This window comes from Syngnathus scovelli, chromosome 6 (assembly GCF_024217435.2).
Source record: "Syngnathus scovelli strain Florida chromosome 6, RoL_Ssco_1.2, whole genome shotgun sequence".
NCBI lineage: Eukaryota > Metazoa > Chordata > Actinopteri > Syngnathiformes > Syngnathidae > Syngnathus > Syngnathus scovelli.
The window spans coordinates 18,914,181-18,937,864 of record NC_090852.1 but is presented as its reverse complement, the minus strand read 5'-3'; the positions used below and the strand labels follow the sequence as shown (position 1 = coordinate 18,937,864).

Here is a 23,684-nt window from a genome sequence, read left to right as displayed (position 1 = left end):
TCTTGAAATTTAAAGTCAGAGAATTGCAAATATGCAAACGAAAAATGAATTTAGCATTTCTGAAATGCCAGAAACAAATGCTTGCAACATATTTGTTTTCGTTTGTTTAGCAATGTAGTTTTGGAGCTATTTTGTTCTGACTTGTTCGCTAGTCACAAGAAGGAGTCAAGACAAAACATCATTGCCTCAGTAATTTGCGATCTCAATATAACACTTACCAAATATTTTAACAACCTGTTACAGTTGAGGCCGAGCAGAGCTAAGATTTTTATGCTAGCTGAAGTGAGTTCTCGTTTAGCTAGCTGAAGTGAGTTGCGGTTTAGCCGACATTTCACTTGACAGCGATTCCTTATGCGTTACGTTATTCTTTTCATTTCCATGTGTATGTTGCTATGTAGCAGAAATGTTATGATGGCAAACACAATGAACCAGCGATGTCTGCGTGACATCATTTCAACGCTCACTTTCGCTAGCATCATGATTTCCACTGACCTCAGATGTTGGGCGCTCCTCGCCTTTCGTGGTGAAGCTTAGCCATCTGCTAATCCACATCTGGTGGGACTTTATTACTGATAGGATTTAATAATAGGAATTCCTGGCCTCCAAACCGTCACCCGGAACTTTCAAGCCCACCCTCCCGGTTATCGTTTGCAATATAGTCGCTGCAAAGCATTAGCATAGTCAACGCTAATAGTTCTTTCTTTTGAACACAAGTGAACTTACTCCAGAGTTTAAATTCAGCGAATTATTTTACACCTATGCGGTAGATAACAAAGAGCAATGCATAACAATAGCGCTGAGAAATAATGGCAGACAGAGGTTAAACAAAAGCGTCAGAGCTTTTATACACACTACACGCCTATTCCTCCATTAAAATTCCTGCTCTACCGCACAGAACAAAAGAATGACTCTCGTGGGGGAGACAGAAAACAGACACCTGTCAATCACAGCCGCCGTGACTCCATATTTCCTGTGTCAGAGGCTGCCGGATGGAAAAATGTGCAATATTCTGATAATATTTCATGCAAACGAATGCAAGTCAGAACACTTTGCTACTGGCCAGAAGGAGGGGGAAATGAGACCAGGTAATTATTGGATTGCCCCGAGCCAAGAAATGATAGAGATTGCGAAGAACCGGGGACATTTAGCCCTGCTAATGAAGGCCCATGTTTAGGAAGCAGCAGGAATGGGGGGGGGGGGGGGGGGGGGGGGGGGGGGGGGAGCTCGGGAAGCTCGGCAGGCGGTAGACGCTGATAAGACGCTCTTACATAATGGCCACCACGTTCAAGGTCTGGACTGCTGTGAGTGAGGATGGACACCTCGCACCGACTCGACTTGACATTTAATCAATTTAAGCAGAAATATGGGGTGGTTTTACCTTCATTTAAGGCAAATCGTCATTATTACTATTACTATTTTTAGTATCACATTAGCATAGCTAGCTAGCATAGCTACGGTCCATTATTTCAACCCGCCTCGTCTATTTAACCCTACTGAAGAGTGTTATGTTTACTCACGTCGACAGCCTTACTTAAAGTGCTGAAAAATAAAAAGAGATGGCTTATTTTGTAGATGCAGCACTTCCCCCAGGATGGATATGAAAGTTTAATCACGGCATTAGGATTCACAGGCATTCCCTGGCCAGACCTGCTCGCAGACATCGGAATTGCTAATTTGCTGCTTTGGTGGTTGAGGAGGGCTGAATGAACGGTAACACGAGTCCGATTTGTCCAGATAACCTTGAACCTTGCTATCGGAATTCCCGCGAATGTACGTTGCTCAATCACTCCCTTTTATCTCCCATCTTGAACCGTTGTCCGCTGACACTTTTGACAAGCAGCCTGAATGGACCGCTCACTCCTTTGCTTGTTCAGACGTAGCTATTAACTCCCGATGAAATGCCACGGGCGAAATGATCTTTTTAACATTTAGCTTAAACAAAGCCTCTGACAATATCACAGTAATTGCGAGCGGGTTTCTAATTTGAATTGTTAATTTCTACGGCTTGTCGAGACGCCACTGGAGGCGGCGGTATGATAAAGAAGAAAGGTTCTGACAGGGTTATGAGTCAGCAGAGATGTAAAATTCAAATTGGCCAGGCGAAGCAGTTTGGAGCTGATGGTGATTCAAGCCGACTCACTGGTCAGCCCCGGAGTACAGTAGAGGAGCCGGCGGCTGGAACACGGCTCTTACTCATACGCTCGGAAACTCCACATACACACGTACAGGTGCTTCCTCAGCAGACCCGCACAACAAAGGAAACCCGGAATAACCTATGAGACATATGACGTTGTCAATTTATAAATATGTTTCAAATGAATGGCCTGTATTAATTGTTTCAACCGTAAATATACCACAAACTATGATCTTAATACATTTGATTACAATGTCAAACTTATCTTACAGGCTTAAAGATCATTTTATTTCAAAGTGATACATCAGAAGTGCGAGTCTCGAGGTTTGGGAAACGGTCTAAAATACCAATTGGGAAGAATTCTGTTGTTTGTTTGATTAAAAATGTTCATAGCTAGAAAAAACCCACGTGGCAAAGACTCCATATTTTCCGCTAACAACCCAGGCTAAACTAAGCAAAGACATACAAAGATTTTCATCTCTCTGTCAAGATGTATCACTTTGACATAATTCCATGACACAATTACTACTTTCCTAATAGCCAGGGCTCTGGCAACAGGTTGCGCCAGAACTATGAACAGGTAAGGTTCTCCTCATTGCTGCAGTGGGCCATTTTATTTCAGTATTTTTTTTTTTTTTAGCTTAACCGTAGCCACAGATCAATATGTTCTTATAGGTGACCCTCTCCGTGCGAGCTAGCCTGCCTTCAACAATGTACAATTTTTTAAAGTGGAAAACCGACTGCAGTGTAAAAGCCCTTATGATTGGTTTATTTCAATGTCAGTCAGTCGGTTTTATTTTTAGCTTGCCGCCAGCGTTTGTCAGCTTTCACACACTATTCGCACAGAATTGCAATTCCTAGTATGACCTTTGAAAAATCAAAAGCTGAGGGAGAATGTTTGGTTTATCCTGTGCGCCATGATGGTTGCCATATTGTCGGAGATAAATAACAAGAAGAAATTAATCGTCGGTGTTGGAAGACGGAGCAGCGGGAGCCAAAGTCTCGCTGTTTTCTGTCACAGCCTCAGCTTGTGTGCACTCGCTCTCTACGCTCACCGCCATCTTTCACTCAGCCAGCCACACGCCTCCTCGCCCACTGGGCGCTCACGAGGCCCGGGCAACGTACGCCCCTGCCAAACATCCATTTACTCCCCGCGGGACTCCAACGAATCTCAAGCAGACCTGTCATTGAGACTAAAATTCCAGGCGTACCTGCGAGTTGTTTTTTTTTTTTTTTCTTTCTTCCCCCTCACGGCTGCTGTCGGAATGCAATACTTGGATTTAAATTGGGTTTGATCACTTCTCCGGCACCGCCTGGTCCGGCTAACAGACGAGACACGATGGAGGGTGGTAATTGCATCCCTGTGGAGAGGCTTCGAGTCTGCGAGGGAAGGTGGGGAACTGCTAGGTGACACATGTCCGCTCAATTCAGCCTATTAAATGCCAAAAGAGACTCGCAAGCTAGCACCCACGCTACGTGTAGACTTGAAAGACAATCGTGGACTGGCTAATAAATGACCATGACCGGATCTTCACAGCGTGATGCTAACTTGCAGATGCACCTTTTTGTCTTTTTTTTGTGTGTTCCAGTAGAACAGATGGAGATGTTAGATGCTTTCAGGAATTATTAATGGCACACTATGATCCCAAATGACCTTGGGCAAATAGTCTCCCAGCACCAAAGTACACAGACATCCCCTGCACATCCATATTGGATCCAGACAACACACCTGGCTGGATGAAGAAAAACCACCAAACCATCACACGCCTGCACCTCTAATCCAGTAGGGAAGCTTCCTCTTTTTATCCATTTTTTTTTAACTCACTCAAAGGCAGCACGGAGGCATCCAATCACATTAAACACAATTGTATGTTTCAGGAATAGATTTGAGATTTATGCGGCAAACACACTAATTCCGTAAAGCCCAATTTGTTTCTCCCACAATGGGAACCATAGACTGGAATTAATCCACAGAAAGCCGTTGCTGTAGTTTTAAAAATAAACCCTTCATGATTGGAGGCTTTTGTGCTCGCTCAGGGGATGTACTATTGTCACATCAAATCTATATTTCAAACATACAGCCGTAAGACGCGTAAAATATCTGTTGACTATGGATAACGTGGAGAAAACAAACTCAAAATTTCAGCTCAATTAAAACATGGCGGCATTAACCGCATTCACAGCAAAAGCATACATTTTGAAACTGTAATTCTGTAATTATAAATATATATTTGAATTAAACAATGGAAAAATAATTCTGGTTATGAGTTTGGCAACTTTGCTCTATTTTCAAAGTTTAACTGAGGTAACAGGGATTTGTTTTTTTTTAGAAGGGATTGCTGGTAATTAAAGGTCATCCAGGGTCTGTAGCCTTTGCTGATACTAAATGATGTGTTCTCAGAAAACACAGCGTGCTACAACTGAGGGCAGAATTGATCAGACACTTCCCCCCTCGCACCAGGTAGGAAAAAAAAAAAAAAGAATTCATTATTTGAACAGTGTCCATCTCCCCCTACTCAGAGGCCTCTGGTTAATTACCACAGGGCTCATTAATGAGGCTGTGTAAATAAATATAGTTTGTCTACTATGTATATCGTGTTTACTCAACTTGAAGCCTGCACAAGAAAAAAAAAAAAAAATCCCTTATGTATAAATTAGAATAATCCCACATCAAGAGAAAGGCTTGGAAAAAAAAAAAAGAGCACGCTGTGATCAAAGCACAGCAGACGATGTAAACACGTGTCAAAGGATCAAAACAAAAAAATAGGAATGTAATCCTCCGCCGAAATGGGCAAGGTATTCATTAGGTACTTGATCGTTTTCATTTGGGGAGAAAGCAATGCCTTTAAACATTTTCATCTTTGGCTGCGCCACTCAAATGCTTCAGTCACGAGGCAAAAGAAAGAAAGCGCTTTGTTGTTGAAGAATATGTAAAAATAGAATAAAAAAAAAATAAACCTCGAGATTGTTGCCAATGGTGCTCACATTTTGCCTTCACGCTAATACCACCGTATCAAACCAGAAAATATATTTGGTAGCCTTGCGTAATATTGGTCAATATTTTGTGTGTAGCGGTGAAATTGTAATTTTGAGTCATCTGACTGTACGACTTAATCGAAACTGAACAGATGTAAATAATCCTGTCAAATATTGATCCAAACAAACACAATAAAAAAATTTATTATATATTATTTTTAACATATCATAGATATATTTATATATTTTTTAAAATATATTAACATTTAAAATATATTAATGTCCCTGAAGCTATTCAACAAACGTGCTTTCAGAGGCGCCAAGTCTTATCTAACTTAATTGATCATAAAACCAGGCGAGACATGGCGTCCTCAAATAAACCGCCATCAAGTTTGTGTAACAAACAGAAAGCGCACTGTTGAAGTCTCGATGTGCAAACATCGAGTCCTTTACATTTGTGCGTGATGACAGTGGGACGCCATTAGTCCGAGGCCTGTGCGGGATTGATAGTCATTGAGAATGCTGTGTTTGGGCACACTTTCCTTTGCTGCCCCAAGACGCACATTAAATGCATTAAAACAGCCATCAGCGATACGTCTGCCCCCCCCCCCCCCCTCCCCTCCGACTATTGACAAAACAAAACTCGGAGATGACAGCTGCTGATTTGTAGCCGAGCGACAGATCCCTGCGAGCAAATAAAGCAGGCGTGCCCGTCTTTTGCTGGTTTCCCGTTGACACAAATCCATTTAACAGCACATAAGCCCTTAAAAGTTTACATAAGGATACTTTTTTTTTTCCAGCAACTCTGGAGCTATTTCCTCCAATTTAACTGAAGCTCTTTTGTCCCCGTGTGTTCGACTCGGGGAGCTTTGAAAATGAGCTAAGCTTTTTTTTTTTTTTTAAACATCAAGCTCCTCTTTGCCCAATTTAGGCTCCTCTTAGAGAGCGATCATACGCGCATCCCGAGACTCTCTTTGCTGACACGCTCGTTGTGGAGAACCGGGCCGAGCTGAGTGGCGAGGACCTGCGCTCGCTCGGTCAGCACTAAGAAACGAGAATTATTCCGGAAAGAAGAAAGCCCAGGGGAGCAAAGACGACAATAAAAAAAAACTTGAAAACAACAACACAAGCCCCGCCCCCCCCCAAAGGAGACACTAGTGGGTGATTGCCAGCTGCACTCCCGATTAGCAGCCTTTGAGCAATCGCTGAGAGTTGGAGCACCATCTTCAGCTCCTTAATCAGTTCAGGCGGGGTGGGATGGGATGGGATCCCGACGTGCGCGATGGGGAATAAACTCATAATCAGCAATCAGATATTCCATAATGCGGCGAGGGAGGGAGCTCATCTCAGATAGGTCAAGGAGCTCTCCATAGACAAGTTAACCCCTTTTGCCCCCGCCCTCCTGCTGGGAAAATGGTCTTGGAATGGATTATTGAAGTTTGGGAATAGGAAAATAAGCAAGCAGGTATGATTTAATAGCAGCTGCGTGTGGTTTAGGCCAGACCAGAATAATCTTTGACATTTATCAAATTAAACTATGTCCGAGGTTCATTCTAGTTCTGAGAAGGCCTCATTCACGTCAGAGCCTGGGTGAATGAGGCTTGTTGTCAACTTTGCTCACATGTTGTTCTCCCGAACTTTAATTCCAAGAAAATCCATTTCGAAGTATCATTTTGGCGCACTGGAGAAGTTAGGGTTGGATTCCATTAAAGTGCCACGTCCCTGAAAGCGCCAAGTGCCTTTAACAAAGTCGCATTGCTTCTCCTTTCATCTCGCTAATTAGCACTGAAGCAGCATTTCTTCTATTTCAAATGTATGCATGAGCATAAAAATCAATCTTGAACGCACGGTTCCGGCAAGGCTATTTTGCTTTGTTATTCATGATGACAGCGTTTCTTTTAAAACGCGTCTTTGTTTGCAACAGCGAGCGCCTTGCGACGTTAACCTTGAGCTTCAACTTTTTTTTCCTTCGCAAACCTGCTTGCTAAGTAAAGCTGTTTGAAATCATTCAAGTTTGGATTGTCGCTGTTGTAACAGCACCCCCTGCTGCTCAGGAGGAATAATGATCGGTTTACCCACGATCAGATATCGTTTTATTCAAAAAGCAACCCTGGTGGCTTGTTCTGGGATTTCTCCTCAAACATTTCACGCAGCTCTCTCCCTTTTGTAATAAAGTGGCAGAGCGCATGTAGCCACGACCTTTGTTTCAGCTCGGCCCGTGCCCTCAGCTCATCAGAATTCCATGCACCTCTCATTTTTCATCCTTTCCTCCCTGGCAGGGTCCCGAGATGCAGCAGTCCGTCTCCACGGAGCAGAGGGGAGGGTGACTTTGTATGTCGTGACCTCTGACCCTTCCTCTCGCCCTGGACTCGACAGCATTCTCGCGCTGTCTTTTCTTTAAAAAAAAAAAAAATACAGCCAGCACTTCAAGGGCAAGAGCTTGACCATGTTAAGAGCAGACTGTCGCTGAGTCAACCAAACTCGTGACACCTCTTGGACTGTCACGCTTCCACACAGAAGTTAACTTAGGTAACAAAATGACACAAACAACTCCCCCCACCTCCCCAAAAATAAAATAAAATATATACATATGAAATTATAGATATAAAATATATAATATATAGTATAATTCGACAATTCACTGAACAAAAAAAAGAAGAAAAATTAAATAAAAAAAAAGAAAGAAAAAAAAACCTTAAGAGTACAGTACAGTGTGTTGACAGCAGCTTAAAACAGCAAAAGCTGCTTTGAATTCACCTTGGAACGGAATTTTTAATTGCACTATTTTTAACATAAAGCTCTCCGTTGACCAATCAATAGACGCTGAGCGTTTCACGCACCAACTTCCAAGCGTACCCGATAACCCAGCCAACGAACGGCGCATCGGCACGACCCAGCCAATAAAAGACATTCACAATGCGCCTTCTCTTCGCCACCGACAGCATGAGATCTGATTACAATTACAAGAAAGCGGCTTGTGCTTTCAAAGAGAAACGGGCCTCCTATCTGAGGACTCACCCATCTCACAAAACATCGGAGGTTTGTCTTCCACGATAAAAGACTTTAAGAACAGGCCGGCCAACGATAGCAGTCGGGAGGACCGAGTTTCTGACTCTTGGGACAGCCGCGTTACCGAGTCTGGAGTTCCTTGGACTCACCTTCCACCTTTTTGCAGTTCCTCCCTCATCTCCGATTCCATCTCCCTCGACACACTCAACACCTGACGCGTCTTTAACATCCTCTTGTCTTGGAGTCAGACAAAACGCAAAATCAATAATGCTTTTTCTCCCCATTTCCTCTTTGATGGAACTTCAAAAAACACCGATGGACAGACAGCACTCTTGAGGCCTCACAGAGGGGGAAAACACGATACAAAGTACAGAATAAAAAGAAGCAGGGGGGGGGGGGCATCTTGACTATAACAACAACTTCTAGGCTGAACGATTTATAAAGACAAATAGGTGCAAAGAGCCAATGAAAACATTTCCCCCCCCCCACACTCATAATATGCACGGCGGTAAACACAAAAGTGACTTATAAAATCACTTTAAAAGCTATTAACGAGATTTGAATTGTAGCTTCTAAAGTCGACCAGCCCCGAGGTCGCGCTGCTTGCAAGTCAAAATGATTTGGCGTCCGATTCTCAAGGAGCAGCCACAAAAAGGAGAAGAGTAAACATTAGCTTTAATACCATAGCTGTGCTAAATGATGATCCAAGCAGTGCTGACAGAGGAAGTAGCGTGTCAGCAGTTAAATGCTACATGACAGGAGGACGCAGTTAAGAAGAGCCAAGGAGAAGGCTATAGGAAGGATATATATAAAAATATGACAATGAACACAGCCATTATGAATCATGAAGGCAAAAAATATATATATGAAGGAAAAAAAATCACAATTATATATATATATATATATATATATATATATATATATATATATATATATATATATATATATACGTATATATAAAATATATGAAAATATAATATATGAAAATATATTTATTTATTTATTTATATAATGTTTGAGGACCGCTATCCTTCTTCTACTCTATCACAGAGCCAAAACAAAAATCCATGCCCACAATGGGCAGTCAATATCTCATTAAACAGCCAGGGAAAGATCGGGCGCGCGCACCTCGCTGTGCACGCCACCAACTGGCACACCTCGCACACGTTAATAACCCATGGGGACGCCGTTGCACTTGCGGCGCTCGCCGAGAGGCGAAACAAAGGACGAAGGCACGCACGCACGCACGCACGCACGCTCTGTCAAGCTGATATCATCAATTTGAGTTGGAAGTGGAAATATAAACCATTAGAGAAAGAAGAATTAGGATTAAAAAAAAGAATAATGAATTTCCCATTTTAAATGGACCTATCTGACCGAGGCATGCAAGAACGCTTCCCAAAATTACCCCTCTTGGTTAATCACGTCTTATTTTAAATCCTTTCAGGTAACTTGCGCTATATTTGCCTTCACCTTAATCTGTGGCCATTTTCCCTTCGGCTCGCTATGTCCTGAGTCTCGAAGTGGATAATAGGCAATCTTGTTAACTTTTGCTTTCACGTGTGACGGAAGGCTTGCAGCTTTGCAATGGAAGAGTGACAAAGGGGAGCAAATCAACAGCAAATATTTAACGCCATGACCTCAAAGCGCCTATCACGAAACATTCGACCTTACCTTCTCCGCAGACACTGAACATTTTTTACAGTCTAGTAAACACTCACACCAAATCACATATTCATGCACAGTCTGCACGTGCTCAGCCCCCCCCCCCTCCCTAAAAAAAGACCCAGACTGCTCTAATAACGGCACAGGAGGCTTTGACTTTTCTTTTTAAAAAGACTTTTCTGTCAATAAGCACATCAAAGAACTTTCTTTAATGATGTAACTGTGTTTTTCATTTTAATTGTGCTGAGTAGGCTGCTTCATTTGCATGGGGTAATGAGAGGGATGTTTCCATTACAGGTAATTAGGTACTTGAGAGACAGTGGTGGGGAAAGGGAGGCAGGGGAGAGACCGGGAGGGAGGGGAGGGGGGAGGACTCGGGAGGGAGGGCGCGGGCCGCACAAAAGTGTCTCTTATTGTTTGCTGCTGCTTTTGTGGTTGACTATTAACAGAATGAAATAGTCAAATAATCAGGTTAACCCAAACGGGGCACCTGTCATTCGTGCAGCAAACTTTTTACTCTTTGCGAAATCAGAAAGAAATGATGTGCTGTAAAATAAGTTGATTTGCACTCTTTGGAAAGATACAAATGCAAGATGAAGATGTATCCTCACTTGTAAAGTGAATTATAAATGACAAAAAGGGTCCTGAATCTAAAAGCAAATGTGGCTACGGCTTTCAATTTTGGTAAAAACAGACAATAGCTCAACTTCTGAATTAATCTCATGCAATCATTCTTTTTTTGTGTGTTTTTAAGCTTATTTTTATAGCTCCCACTTCATATGATGTGCTGTTCTGAAGCAAAAATGCAAATTTGACAGGTGGAAGACAAAAAAAAAGAAAATTTAAAAAAAGCAGTCCATGCCATTATTGTTTGTATCATTTTTGTTTTGCATTTAATGCAAAACGACAGCTCTCGCTCCCTCATGACTTGTTATTCAAGCCATTTGCATGTCTGCACGAGAGTCCCAACATTTGTCTGCACTGACAAATGATTCCAAATGTGTGAAGCGCATGCTCATAAGTAGCGTCGGTGCACGCTCGCCCGAGTACGTGCACGTGCGAACCCATGCAAGCGAGATGTGCGTGCTGCACTCGATGTATGACTCCACTTTCACTGTCTGCCTGTGCCAACGAGTTTACGAGTGTGTTTGTCTGTATAATGGAGGGGGGGGGTGGAAGAGTTGGGATTTGGCATCCTAGATCATCATCATCACACAGACGGACGGGGGAGGACCCAGTCAGGGTCTCATCATGGCCACACATGTAAACCCGACTACCCCCACCCGCCCCCAAAATAGGTCAGTGGAGCACTCTCATCCACGCATGGTTTTTGCACATGCACGTACACACCCATGCATCGTCTGGCGGCCGCGCACGCGTCCAACACAGCCACGCACGCACGCACGCACGCACATCCCAACTCAACTCGTTGAAGTGTGCAGAAAGAAAGAAAGAAATAGCGACAGGGACACTTCCTTGTTCCTTTTACTATCACCAATAAAAATCATCAAAAAGTCCCCAAACGGTAACTTCATGACAAAACAGTGACTTGCAATCAAATGCAGTTTCTAGATTGAAAAATAAATAATCCCATTTTTAAAAGCGCCGTTTACTCGCATGCATATATTTGCCTCTTGTGTCACTGTCATGCCTTGCAAATGAAATGCAAAGAGTTGGCAGCCTATGAATAGCGAGGCTGTACTTGCCGACTTGTTACTCAGGCTGGCGGCACAAGCATGCATTGTTGTTCTTCTTTTTGCTCCTGCTTACCTTTCATAGCTGAAATCACAAAATACATCATTAAGCGTCGGGTCCATAGGAGAACAAGTCTCAGCGCGCGCAAAGCCCCTTCCACTGCTATTTCAGCAGCAGCTGGCCAGCACAGCTCTCTGCCTCTCAGCCTTGGAGCATGACCACACCACAATCCACGTGACTGTGACATCAGCGCTGCGCTCTGACTCCTCCCCCCCTCTACTCCGCCTCCTCCCCTCTCTTCAGCTCCCCTCCCCGCCTTTGATTGGCACAGCGTGCAGCCAGTAGGGGCGCTGAGAGCTCAGCTTGGCTGCCTTCCCGCTGATTGCAGTCGAGCGTGCCCGCCGCCTCAGCTCGACACAGCCCCCCCCCCCATCCAAGTACGCGCTTATCTTTTGCAGTTAAAACTAGCAGACACCGGTTCACACTTTTGTTCTCCGCGGTGCAATGTCAAGTATAAAGTGAAAAAAAGGGGGACAAATTGCCAGACAAGGATGAGAGACGAGGGGAAGAGAGACATCAGAAGCAAAAAATAGGAGAAGATGGATAAGACGGGATGTGTAATTCCTCTCCATGAGTGATCAGTGTGGGGGCCAGATGTCTGCCAGCGGTGTTGGGAAGATGAGTGGAGCCACAGCGGCTTCCTATGACCTCTCCGAGGACTCGCACGCGGTCCCATCCGACACACACGTGCACATTGACAGATCTCACACACTCATTTTGACAGGTGAAGAAGAGGGTTGGGGTGAAGCGGCCCACAGCGACCGGGCGATGAGTTTCTCACTAGGATTTCTTCGCCTCGCTCTTCCTACCAATACCCGTCCGTCTCTGGTGCTCTCTCTCGATCCGACCCCCCGCTGCCAACCTCCCCCCTCCCCTCCTCTCCTCTTCGCTCATCCTCATATGATAATCTGTTCTGACTCGTAGCCAGCTGCCTCCCTCTGATACAATATTCTGGTTTTAGAGCAATCCAGCCTTGGCCAATAACCACGTTGCATTTGGCATTTCCCCGAACAAGCCGCTTCTCGTATCATCTCAAGACAAACAGCGTGAGGATTGGCTTTCAGAAGCTACAACATTTCAAATGTGAAAATTGGGGGGGAGAAAAAAGAAAAAAAGATGAGGGATAAAAATATATATATATTTGTTTACACCATGAATATTTGAAATTTGGAGATTGCGAAGGCTCATTTGACATTCTCTTTAGCCGCGTCTGACGTTAACAACATGACTGCATCGCTGCGTATTTGCAAGAGAATGATGATGCTTCCACCGGGACCGAATTGCACATTAACTATGCAATTGTTACAGACGATTTGAATATTTATTTAGTCCCATCATGAATGCGAAATAGATTTATTATTCATTTGACGCCTTCTACGGTGTCCTAATAATTGAATAAAAGTATGCCTAACCGTATACAATATGGAAATGAGGACTCGACAGCGGTTGCGACATAAATCTTTCCGTGACAATGTTTCATTAGGACCCCGGTGATCCATTAGGGCCACTAAACATATTAACTCACGTCGTGTCAACAATGCTCTCGTATTGCGCCGCATCTAATGAACAAAATATCATGCTGAAACCGATAGCATCAATTGAAGCGCGGCCGGGAATAGAAAGTAATCAGCCGCTCGACGAGAATCGAAAAGCAACGTCGCGGATGTCGAAGTCGTGTTCATTTTCGCCCGGTGAGTCAAAAGAACAAAATATGTGGTTGCTTCTCAAATCTTCCAGGAAACTAGCACGAGTTCACACGCAGAATGACTTCTCCGTTTTTAAGTACTACAAGTGAATTTTATTGCTTGATTTTTTTTTTTTCCAGCAAATATTTTCTGTTGACCATATTCCACCCAGAGTGCTAAACATGGCTTGTGACAGAATGCCAATAAGCTGCTGATACATGTTCATTAGAGCATTGATTAACCTCTCAAGGACCTGATGCACTGCTGGCAGTAATGTGGTGTTGTTAACACATGACTGCAATCTCGCACATGATCTGATTGCATTCAAAGCAAAGGCGAGCGTTATTAACATCGAGGAGGGAAAAAAAATAATTTTTCATTTGATCGTTTATGATTGTACTTAATGTCACGGCTTATGTCGAGCGACATTCACGATGCAGGAGCCCGCTTCCTGTTTGTGACCACGCGCATTTACAAAAAAAAAAAAAAGGGTTGACATGATAAACAACTTTCAAATATTACTTGTGAGAGTGTTCTGATGTTTGGCATGAGCGGGAGTGGGGATCTTTTATGACCACAGACTAACTATTCTCGAGAGAAATAAGTACATGATGAAACAAAGTCTGCCCGGCAACACGAGTGCCTGCGCACCTAATAATAAGCTGCAAAGAGGTTTGGAAAGCAAAGAAAATTTTGACGTACGGTGCATATTGTCATTATATTACAGTGATCACGTTATTTTCATAAGAGACAGACTCCTCTAAGGTCGTACCATTAAACTGACATTTTTATGAAGACTTGCCCTCTAAAGTCACATCAAGTTGTCAGCGTGCCTCACCAGACTTCAACTCCATTTATTGTTGTTTCAATATTGGGAGTGTTTAAAATGAAACAATTAGATATCGATTATTAATTAGGGCCAAAATTGTTTATAGAAAACCAAAGGCCCTTCAACTATAAGTCCTCCCAACTGTTTTATCTAACTACACCTAAACTGAACCTTTTGCCATATTTAGAAAAAGCTCAAACATTTAATAAATCATCATTTAAGTTGTGATGAGCTACCAGCAAAGGTATTGAGCTGCCCATATAAAAGATAGAATGCAAAGACCCTCCTCGATTCAATCACTGCTTTACCCTCTTGAGCATGAAGCACATATTAGGAGTCGCATACAAAGTGTTTGCATTTCCATCTATCGAGTCATGAGTCTCCCGCCTCTTGAATTCATTCACGCAAATGTACTTCTTGTAAACAAGCTTTGTGGATGAGGAGCTGCAGCATCGGCCTTGCCCCCCCCCCCTCACACACACACAGAGGACAAGCGGACCAGAACTGATAATAGCCTCATTAGCAGTCTGTCAGTAGCCATTACACAAACACACACACACAGACAGACAAACACACACTCTCACTCGCCGCGCTAACTATTTTCTTAGCATGTGGTTGCACTCTCCAACCTTTGACCTCTCTGCCTCAACGGCCATGGGCTTGCTGTTTGCATCCCAGGAGACAATAAATAAATAAATACAATTAAATTAAATACAATTAAATATAATTACAAATAAATAAATAAAATAAATAAATACAGCTTATACTTCCTCGAACTGAGCCACCGAGGTGTTTCCAAATTCACCAGTGCGCCCAAAGCGGCGGTAGAATTAACAAGCTGCAACAAGCACTCCATGAAAACAATACAGATCAATTTAATCGAGATGCCGGGGAGTGTCGGTCGAGTATAATATTAGAGCCGTAATAGCGCCGGTCCACACTGCACAATCCTAAAGCAATTTAGGGCCATTTCAAACAATTTCCTGCGGGCTTATGGGACGACTTCAATAAATCACAAAAACAACACGCTGAAAAATATACACAGCGAAAAGAGACGAGGATGTTGGAATAAGTCCACAGGAGCACATAAAAAATGGGCTTGTTTATTTTCCTAAATCGATTGCTAGCTAGCTGTTGATTTTGATGCCGGATCGGCTAACTTGAACCTGAGGTCGGGTTAATTATTGGTCATGTCAGAAGATAGGGAGATTTGAGCGAGCTAAAGACAAGGCAGGTTGAATTAAAGACAAGTAACGTGGCAAGCATCACGGGTGTGATGACACCATGACCACACGCCGCCTTCATTGTTCACACGCAGTCGCCACAGGGCAACGTAGCTTCTACTCGTTTTGCATTTGGCAATATTTATAGAACAGAAGGGTCAAAAGGGTGCGACGAGGAAGGATATTACTCGTGCATAGGTGAAGTGTAAAACTGTCGACTGTCATATAATTCAAATCAACAAGACGGCGAATGCGTGACAAGGGCGAGGCCTTTCTATTTTGTTTACGGATATTTATAGTTGCAAATGTATTTTTCTGCGTAAACACCAACATAAGAGCCCCAGGTACTTCCGAGTCAATTGAATCCAAGGCTCGAGCGTTCAAATCACCATGGCAGCTTGGCCGGTCCAGGTTTAAGGAGATTTACACGCTTGCTTTACATTAAATGACCCCTACGGGCAATCGCGGCGAGTCATTTATTATTTACGCCCACAGTTTTGTTTTAGCGGCTGCACAGTTGTTAGCGTCGTTCCCGAGCTTACGGCCGTGTCTTTCTGTCTTCGGGGCTCTTTAGCAGCGCACGGCGGCTTTAGCATCCATCGCAATGGCTCTCCCTCGCATTGATTAAGGCCGCCTTGAACAATACGCACGTCGAGTTATCCGACAAAGGTTGCCACTCGGTGGAAAGAATCCGTTTACTTGCTTGTTGAAAAGAGATCAGTGGCACCGCTGAAGTGGCATGGCGCAATATTTCAATAGATCAATAGGAATGAGATTTAACAATGAATCGCTGCCGGGCTCTTTTGTGCGAGGCCGCCCTTGGGGACGGAGGGGAAAAGGATGGGAGAAGAAGGTGGGGAGATTATCGCAGGCACGGCTGCCTGTGTGAGAGGCTTAGCCCGGGCTATGCGGGGAGGTGGAACCCTGTGAATTCTAATGAACTGGCAAGAGACACACCACCCATCCCGAAAAAAAAACAGCTCCATCACCGTGGCACGAAGACGACAGGAGGGAAGGAGGAGGTGATTAGGAAGGTGCGGCTCCTCCTCGGCAAACCAAACAGAGCGGGTCATTCTCCCCGTGATAATTATGCCCATAACCAGGCATGAGGGATTGGTAATGGACCTGCTTATTCTTCATGCCCCGCAACAGCAACCGCTGGGCCTGTCAAGGGGAAAAGCAAGATGTTTTTTTTTTTTCTCTCCGCTGGTCGGGTGACTCTAGATGCAAAGGCAGCTGAAAAGGGCAGCGGGAGAACTTGGCCTTTGAGGGAGAAGTTAACGAATGAACTTCATTATTGAGGAGCATAGCAGGGAGACCCCCCGGAGTGTGTGATGTATTACCCAGCCTCCGACCGACACACTCCCCAACACCGCCGATATTGCCTGATGCCGGATCTAAAGGGGGCGGGTGGGCGTGTAAACTAAAATAGTTAACCTTCTGCCTTGAGGCGGGAAAAAAAACAACAAGAAAACAGAACAGCCAAGTATGCAGCTAACAAACTAAGTAAGAAGCGCTTCGTTGACTACGAATTGTCTACTGCCAGATACCTTCCAATTATATATACAGTATAGTTAGCAGAATTTATGAATTTGGATTATTTGTTACTTAAAAGCACATGTTGAGAGAAAAAGCTAAATTAAAAGACAGTATCAATGTTTTATAAAGTTTGAATAATACAATTTTAATAGAGTTAATAAATAATAAACGGTAGATTAAATGTGTCACATGACAGTAAAATAAACATTTGCTAACTTTGGCATTCATTTGCTGACTTGGGATTCCAAAATGTAACAATGTTAGCTAGCTAATCAGTCTTGAAAAGTTGGCTAGCATAAGTGAACGTCGTTAGCTTGCCAATGTAAGCTAATCAGTCTTGAAAAGTTAGCTAGCACGCAAAGTTAACGTCGTTAGCTTGCGGCAACAAATCTAACGTGTCCGAAAAATGCTTCACCCCTCTTCCAAGTAACAAAACCTCCACGGTGGAGTAAACAACCTTTATTGTGTCTTTGTGAATAATGAGACACTCATTTGCCCTGCAACTGCTTGACTACTTGGAAGAACGACTTGTAGCTTTAAAGAAGACACTTAATGTTGGCTGTGACTTAATTTAGTGGTCCGGTGAGACGATCTAGTCAACACCATGCAGATTACCCTCATTTATTACAAAGCGAGCAACTTTTCAGTGCTTTATAAAAACAACTGACCCACCACGGGGAGTTGCACGTTTCCTTGAAGATTGAGGGAGATCTCGGGGCGATGCGCGACATGCATCACTTAGCCTCCTCCCTTATCTTTTCGCACAGGTCGAGTTGGACTTTCTCCATCCTATGAAGGTATTTTTATATTTTTTTTTACTGTGCTCTCTCGCTCAGCTCTTTTACTTCAGACTTATGAGGATGCCATAGGTGCAGGGGAGTGATTCATCACAAGGTGAGCTCCTCTCGCACCCTCACACATTAGTAATGTGGTCCGCTGAGGAGGAGTCCTGTCATCAGTCTGTACCTGGACCTTCTGAACAAGGTAGGTCAACAGGAGGCAGCCACAGCTGGCCCACTTTTAGTCTTTCACAGCACCTTTAAGTTTCCTCTTGCTCCGCTAACACCGAGCCTGACGGACTCTGTAATGCCGGCAGACATGAAAAAAAAAATGCTAGGTTGTTTTCTTGAACTGTTCATTGGGTAGTTTTGAGCAGATTTGCTTTTTTTTTTAAAAAACAAGCATGAAATGAGTCACAGTTTGGATTAAAAGTTCTCAGACTTATCCATCTCAAAGTGCCGGAAGGCAGACTCACAAGTCCTCTCGTCTATAAAGACACACATTAGTGGCAAACACCTGACGATCTGCCATTTCGTATCGCGGAGAGACTCTCGGCGTAAGCCGTTGACCTCGACGGCGCAGTTAATACACATTTAAATACCTGCCTCGATTTTGCTGTTTGTCATTTTACTTGTGAAGATTAGGTGTGAAAAGGCTACATATTTGAAACCAAAACACGGGATTAAGGGATAATGCCGCTCTGTGTCTTGTGAGTCGACCTTGATTCTGTAATCCAACACAATAATGGAGAGCGGCATATTTCCCTCGCTTGTACATTCAATAGTCTTACACACTAGTTTCATCGTCCCCTGATGTAATGCGAAATGCACAATAGCGTCACAATAAGGAGGGATCTCATCATTGATGTCGAAAGAATGAACATATTTAAAATCAAATCCAATAATATTTCGAACTTGGTTAAATGTGAGCGCAGGCAATACATGACTTAAAGTTAGAAGAATTCACAGCTAATGATATCCAGGGTGGACTCATTTAGTTTTAAAACCAGAATGCGTCAGAGCTGAAGTCTGTGCAATATAAAAGTCTGTTCACCGACCAAAATGAAAACCACTTCACACGATTTGAAGAATCTGAGTAATAAATATCCACCGCAATATAAATAATCACAGAGGGAGTATATTAAACTTTCTTGTTGCAAACAAAAATTGTTCCGGCACACTGAAAAGGGCATCAAATCTCATCTTCAGCCTGACTAAGTCGTCAAAGAGGACATTTTTAAGAAGATAAAGTTACTTTAGAAGACTTGTGACTTTTTGCCGTAAACCACTTGTTGCAATTTTGTGAAATGAAACGGGTTTTCTGTTGAATAAAACGATTACTCCAATAAGTTTGATAATTCACTCACAAAAAAGATTAAGACAAAATCTCAGGGCTAATTTTTCTTCGCTGACGTGGCTGCAAGCACCACGATGTTGAAACTTTTTGTAACGGCCCACACAAAGGTTCAATTAATTTAATAGTCTATTCTTAGAATGCCCCACAATCTAACTGACGTACGGCGCACGTAGCGAGCCATTAGCATTCTGGCCTGCTACTAGACGGCTAATAGCTATTAGGTGCTAGCGAGTTCCAAAATGCCACAGCCTCTCTTTAGGCATCCACACAAAAAAGACACTTGATGTCATGGAAAGAAAGCGAATATTACATTCCCTTGCCTGACAAGTTGGAGAACTAGCTAGCTAACGAGCTTCCTCAACCACGGCGGGGTCATTAAATATGTTAGCGCCATGTTGTATCAAATATTTAAGACATTGTTTCTGTCACTTTGGGAAAAAAAAAATAAAAAATCTAACTAGACTAAGACCACCTCCATAGTGTTTTTTTTTTTTGTAAATGACATGACGTTAGTCACGTGACTGCTATCGGAACTAATATGATGCATGAGTACACTCGACTCTCTTGTGCCAATATGGCTTTTTTTTTTTTCTTCCCTGACTTCATATCTCCTTTACTGTTTCTTTATTTTCCCGCTCACACTGCCTCAGACGGAGTCGAATGAAAAGCCGCCTTTGATGTCTGGGATCTTATAATGCTGAGCAGTCGAAATCCGCACGCCTGTTATCTGGAGAATCTTAATGATGACGGCTAACTTCACAATGGGTTAACCACCACGTCTCCGTGTTCTCACTCTGCACACCCACAGAAACACAAATTAATAGCGAGCAGGGGAAAGAAAGAGAGAGAGAGGCAGAGAGAGAGAGAGAGGAAAAAAGAGCTTTGCTCTAATAAAGCAGATTCAACAAAATGCCGACAATGTGATCAGCACAAACGTCAATGTAGAATATCACCCAAAGCTTTTGTGAGCATTCCAGCTTTCTTCTTTCAGCATGTCACTTTTTTTTTTTTTGCACTTCACTTTGCCGAATAAAAAAAAAAAAGAAAATTCTTGGTCGGCAATCTTCATGCACACTTGTTTGTTTTTGCTTCTCCCCACATCGACTGTTACCTTTTGAAAAATGATGATTTCATCACAAAAGGTTTATTAGTAAACAAATTCCCGTCTATTTTAATTGTTGCCAATTTCTCACAAGTCTCAGAGTGCTCTTGTTTAAAATAAGGCTATGAAGGAGACAACGATATGCAAGGTTTGTTTAGGAGTATCCTGCATAATTCAGTCATTGTTAAATTATGCATATGAATTTCACTTGGCTTAATTTGTGCCCGGTATTGCATCAGCGTCTGCAAAAAGCCACCAAGGAATATTGCTGAAAATTGATTTTGTTCTCCATTTCACGAGTGTGTAATTGGTGCGGACGTGCGCCTCGGCCTGAAGCCATGTGATACGGTCGCGGCGAATAGCTGTGATGATGAGAGCGGCGTGCGCAGCTGAGATGGAGGAACCCGACGACCACGGCGCAAGGACATTTCCGCCAAGCCCCGCCCCCGATGTTCCCTATCAGCATTGGTCAGGATCATAACTCTGCGACCTCTGCCTCCGTCGCCCTCCATGTATCAAACCTCGGCGCCGACACGACGGCGCTACGACTTTGTGCGCACGGACGACCTGATGCGTGATGGATAACCTGCGCTCGTGAGCGGGCGGGCCGCGTCCTCCTGGCCGCGCCGACCGCTTCTCGCCGCCGACCTCACCTGAGGTGGCGGGAGAAGAGAAATGAAACGGCCGGCGGCAGATGGAGCCCGTTTATTTTATTTTTTTTGGCAGGCCCATCCAGGCATTGTGTCCTTGTCAAACGTCAGTTACTCTTGTTTTCCAGTTTGACAACACTTTGCAGCGGACCCTTTCAGCTTCGGAGGGGACGCACAATAGGGGACGGGGGTGAGGGAAAAAGGCTGACGAGGCCTCTCCAGGCTTCTCTGAAAGACTGAGAGGAGAACCAGATTAAGCGGCAACAAAGGCTGAGCAAACCCCCGTCTCCGCAAAAAGCTGTCATGCACCCCTTCCGCTTCCCTCGCCGCTCTCCTCCTTCGGAAAACATTCCGGGCCCCCAGGAGGTGATCAAAAGGAGCTAGGAGGAACTTATGGAAAGAAAGTACATGTACAAAGGCCATTTGCAATTTCACAAAATGGCAGATATAATGCATTTACTGAAAAATGAGGGCCTGCCATATTGTGCTGAAGTGGAGAAAGGATGGTCGGGAGGAAAAATGGAGAAAAATCACGCTGGCCTGGTTTACGACAAATAGATAGCTCTATTGATTTCCCTTTAACAGTCGCTGTCCATCCCTCACTCTTGTGATTACACTGACCTATTTCTGGAAAAAAAAAATAGATTAAACCAAAACATCCAAAAAGAAAATAGTCCTTTTGTGGAGCAAACAAAAAGGGGGTGATCAAACATAACCTTTGGTGGGGGAGGAGAGGGGGGGAAAAAAAAAAAAAGACTGTCCATTTACTTCTCTGAGAGGGGAAAAAAAAAAAGTACCACGCTGGGAGCCAAATAACTTTCCCCAGAAAGAGCATCAGCGCTTTGTGATGTCCTGCATTGTCAAGTCAAGGAAAAATAAAAACAACATTAAAATGAATGAAGTCACATTTGAACATAATAAAGGCAATTTGACAAGGGGGCTTGTTTGAATGTCTGCTGTCTACAGTATTTTTTTTTTTGGTTTTGTTTTGGTTTTTGCTTCGCTGTTGTACACGCTTCCTCTGCGCCGGTGCGTCTCTCCATCTCCACCGACTTTCTCCAGACTATCTCAGTTCTCAGCTCTGGGGACCCGACGGCGGCTGATCATCATTACCAGCCCGAGCTTAACAACGCACTGGATGCACTTCCCACTTGAGTGCAACTAGCAAATCCCCACAGAGCTGAATCAAGGCAACAATGTGATGAAATACCTTCAAACAACACGCCGGCGTGGAACAGTGAAAACGACGCACAGACGGCTTACAGCGCCCTGGGCCGTTCCACAGGAGTGCGCCCGTTGCCAAGCAAAATTAGACAGCAACTGGGACGTATTATTCTCCTAAATTGGCAATGTACAGCGCTATTAAGGAGGACAAATTTCATGTTTGATCAAGTCAAACAAAAAACAGAACCCGCGCAGATGAGCAAAATGCGAGCAGCATGTGCAGCGTCATTTCAGGTCAATTAGGATAAAATCATGAATTGAGAAGATTATACTCGAAAATGGAACCTCCAAATTTAAACCCCCAACAATAAATGTATGTGTGTGGGGGGGGAACAGCTTCATGCAAAATAAAATCTGCTTTTTCAATTCATCGAAGCAATAATCGATTCTAAAAATATTCGATAGTGACAGCCACAAAAGTGAGAAGTCGGGCGGTGCAACATGACCGTCGAGCACAACAGATTGGCGGGACTATTTCTATGAAGGAGCTCGTTTCTGGCAAAAGAAACTCGATAGAAATAAATGAAGACGGGGCTTCAAAGCCATGCTTCTCAATCAGTGTCAGCACAATGGAGATAAATACACAAGTGGCGGTGGACGGAGACACACCACTTCACATCTGAAAGAGCGTAATGATGATATTGACGTGTCTGAGTAGTTTAAGGTGAGACGAGTGCCGTATACTGTACACTCAAAGGACATTGGATTAGGTACACCCGAGTCATATCCGACCAACCGTTAATTAAAACAAACTATAAATTTCATGCCTTTTTCAGCGGAGATGAGTTGCGATGTTTATAAATGTTGCTCTACTGGATTGTAATATCGTTAGTGTTATTTATTTCACTGACGGGATTGGAGCAGCTCAGTTTAAATCGAATACGATGAAAGACGTAAAAGCGAAACAGCAATTCAAGCAGAATTTTGCATTCACTTTGTAATCGGCAAATCTGTTTGGTTCGAGAAGAGCATCCTGGCTACGTGAGCTCTGGATGTGCGCGAGCCACCTTGTGGCTATAGTTCACGCATCTGATGTGAGATTAGGAGTGAGACGTCCAATCCTAGCATCTGAACTGCTATAGCACAACATTTCTCTCAACAGGTCATTTCATAGCGGCATGGTCCTGCCTGCGGAGAGGTGAAAGCGCGTACAGTCGATCTAAAAAGTCTACACACCCCTATGCAAATACCAAGTTTTGTCATGTAAAGAAATGGAACCTAGAGAAACGATTTCAATTTTTTTCCCCCATCTTGAAAACGACCTTATAACAACTGAATTGAATAAACAGAATCAAATCTTTTCAATAGAAAACTGGCTAGCTAATTAGCAAGATAGCCAAATCAACAAGTTTTTAACCAATAGAACTTAATATTGAGCGCTGATTGATGTTACTAATATTGGTCAATAAACACAACTGCAATTAACTCATAAGGATTTCCGAAAAATATAGAAAAGCGTGTCTGATGAAAAATCTAGCTAAAGCCCCACCACAGTCACACGAGTCTCCGTTTTCATTTGGAATACTCCATCTCATGATAGCTCAATGATGAGTCCACTCGGGCGGGTGGAAAAGCGATATGGAGGAGAGAGAGCTCGAGGAGGCTGCCAGCGAACAGCTGCCCCTGTAATTTATATTGATGAGGAAACTGGCATGGAGGGAAGCTTCCAGCAGTTTGATCACTCAGATGAGCCGAGTGGGGGAGTAAGCAAAGACCCATCCCAGTGCTCCACCTTGGACCTGGAAGACTTTGTAAAC

General features: G+C 43.5%; 1 protein-coding gene across 2 annotated transcripts in view; it reads right to left on the bottom strand.

Moving 5' to 3' along the window:
- Positions 1–23,684, bottom strand: part of roraa (RAR-related orphan receptor A, paralog a) — a 138,461-nt gene that overhangs the window by 25,221 nt on the left and 89,556 nt on the right. Inside the window, exon 1 of one of the 2 annotated variants that reach the window (XM_049724101.2) lies at positions 11,555–11,729. The exons of the other annotated variant lie outside the window; for it this stretch is intronic. Coding sequence (XP_049580058.1) covers positions 11,555–11,726 — 172 coding nt within the window. The 5' untranslated portion in view covers positions 11,727–11,729. Of the gene's footprint in view, positions 1–11,554; positions 11,730–23,684 lie in introns of those variants that run through there. 2 annotated transcript variants of the gene reach the window in all.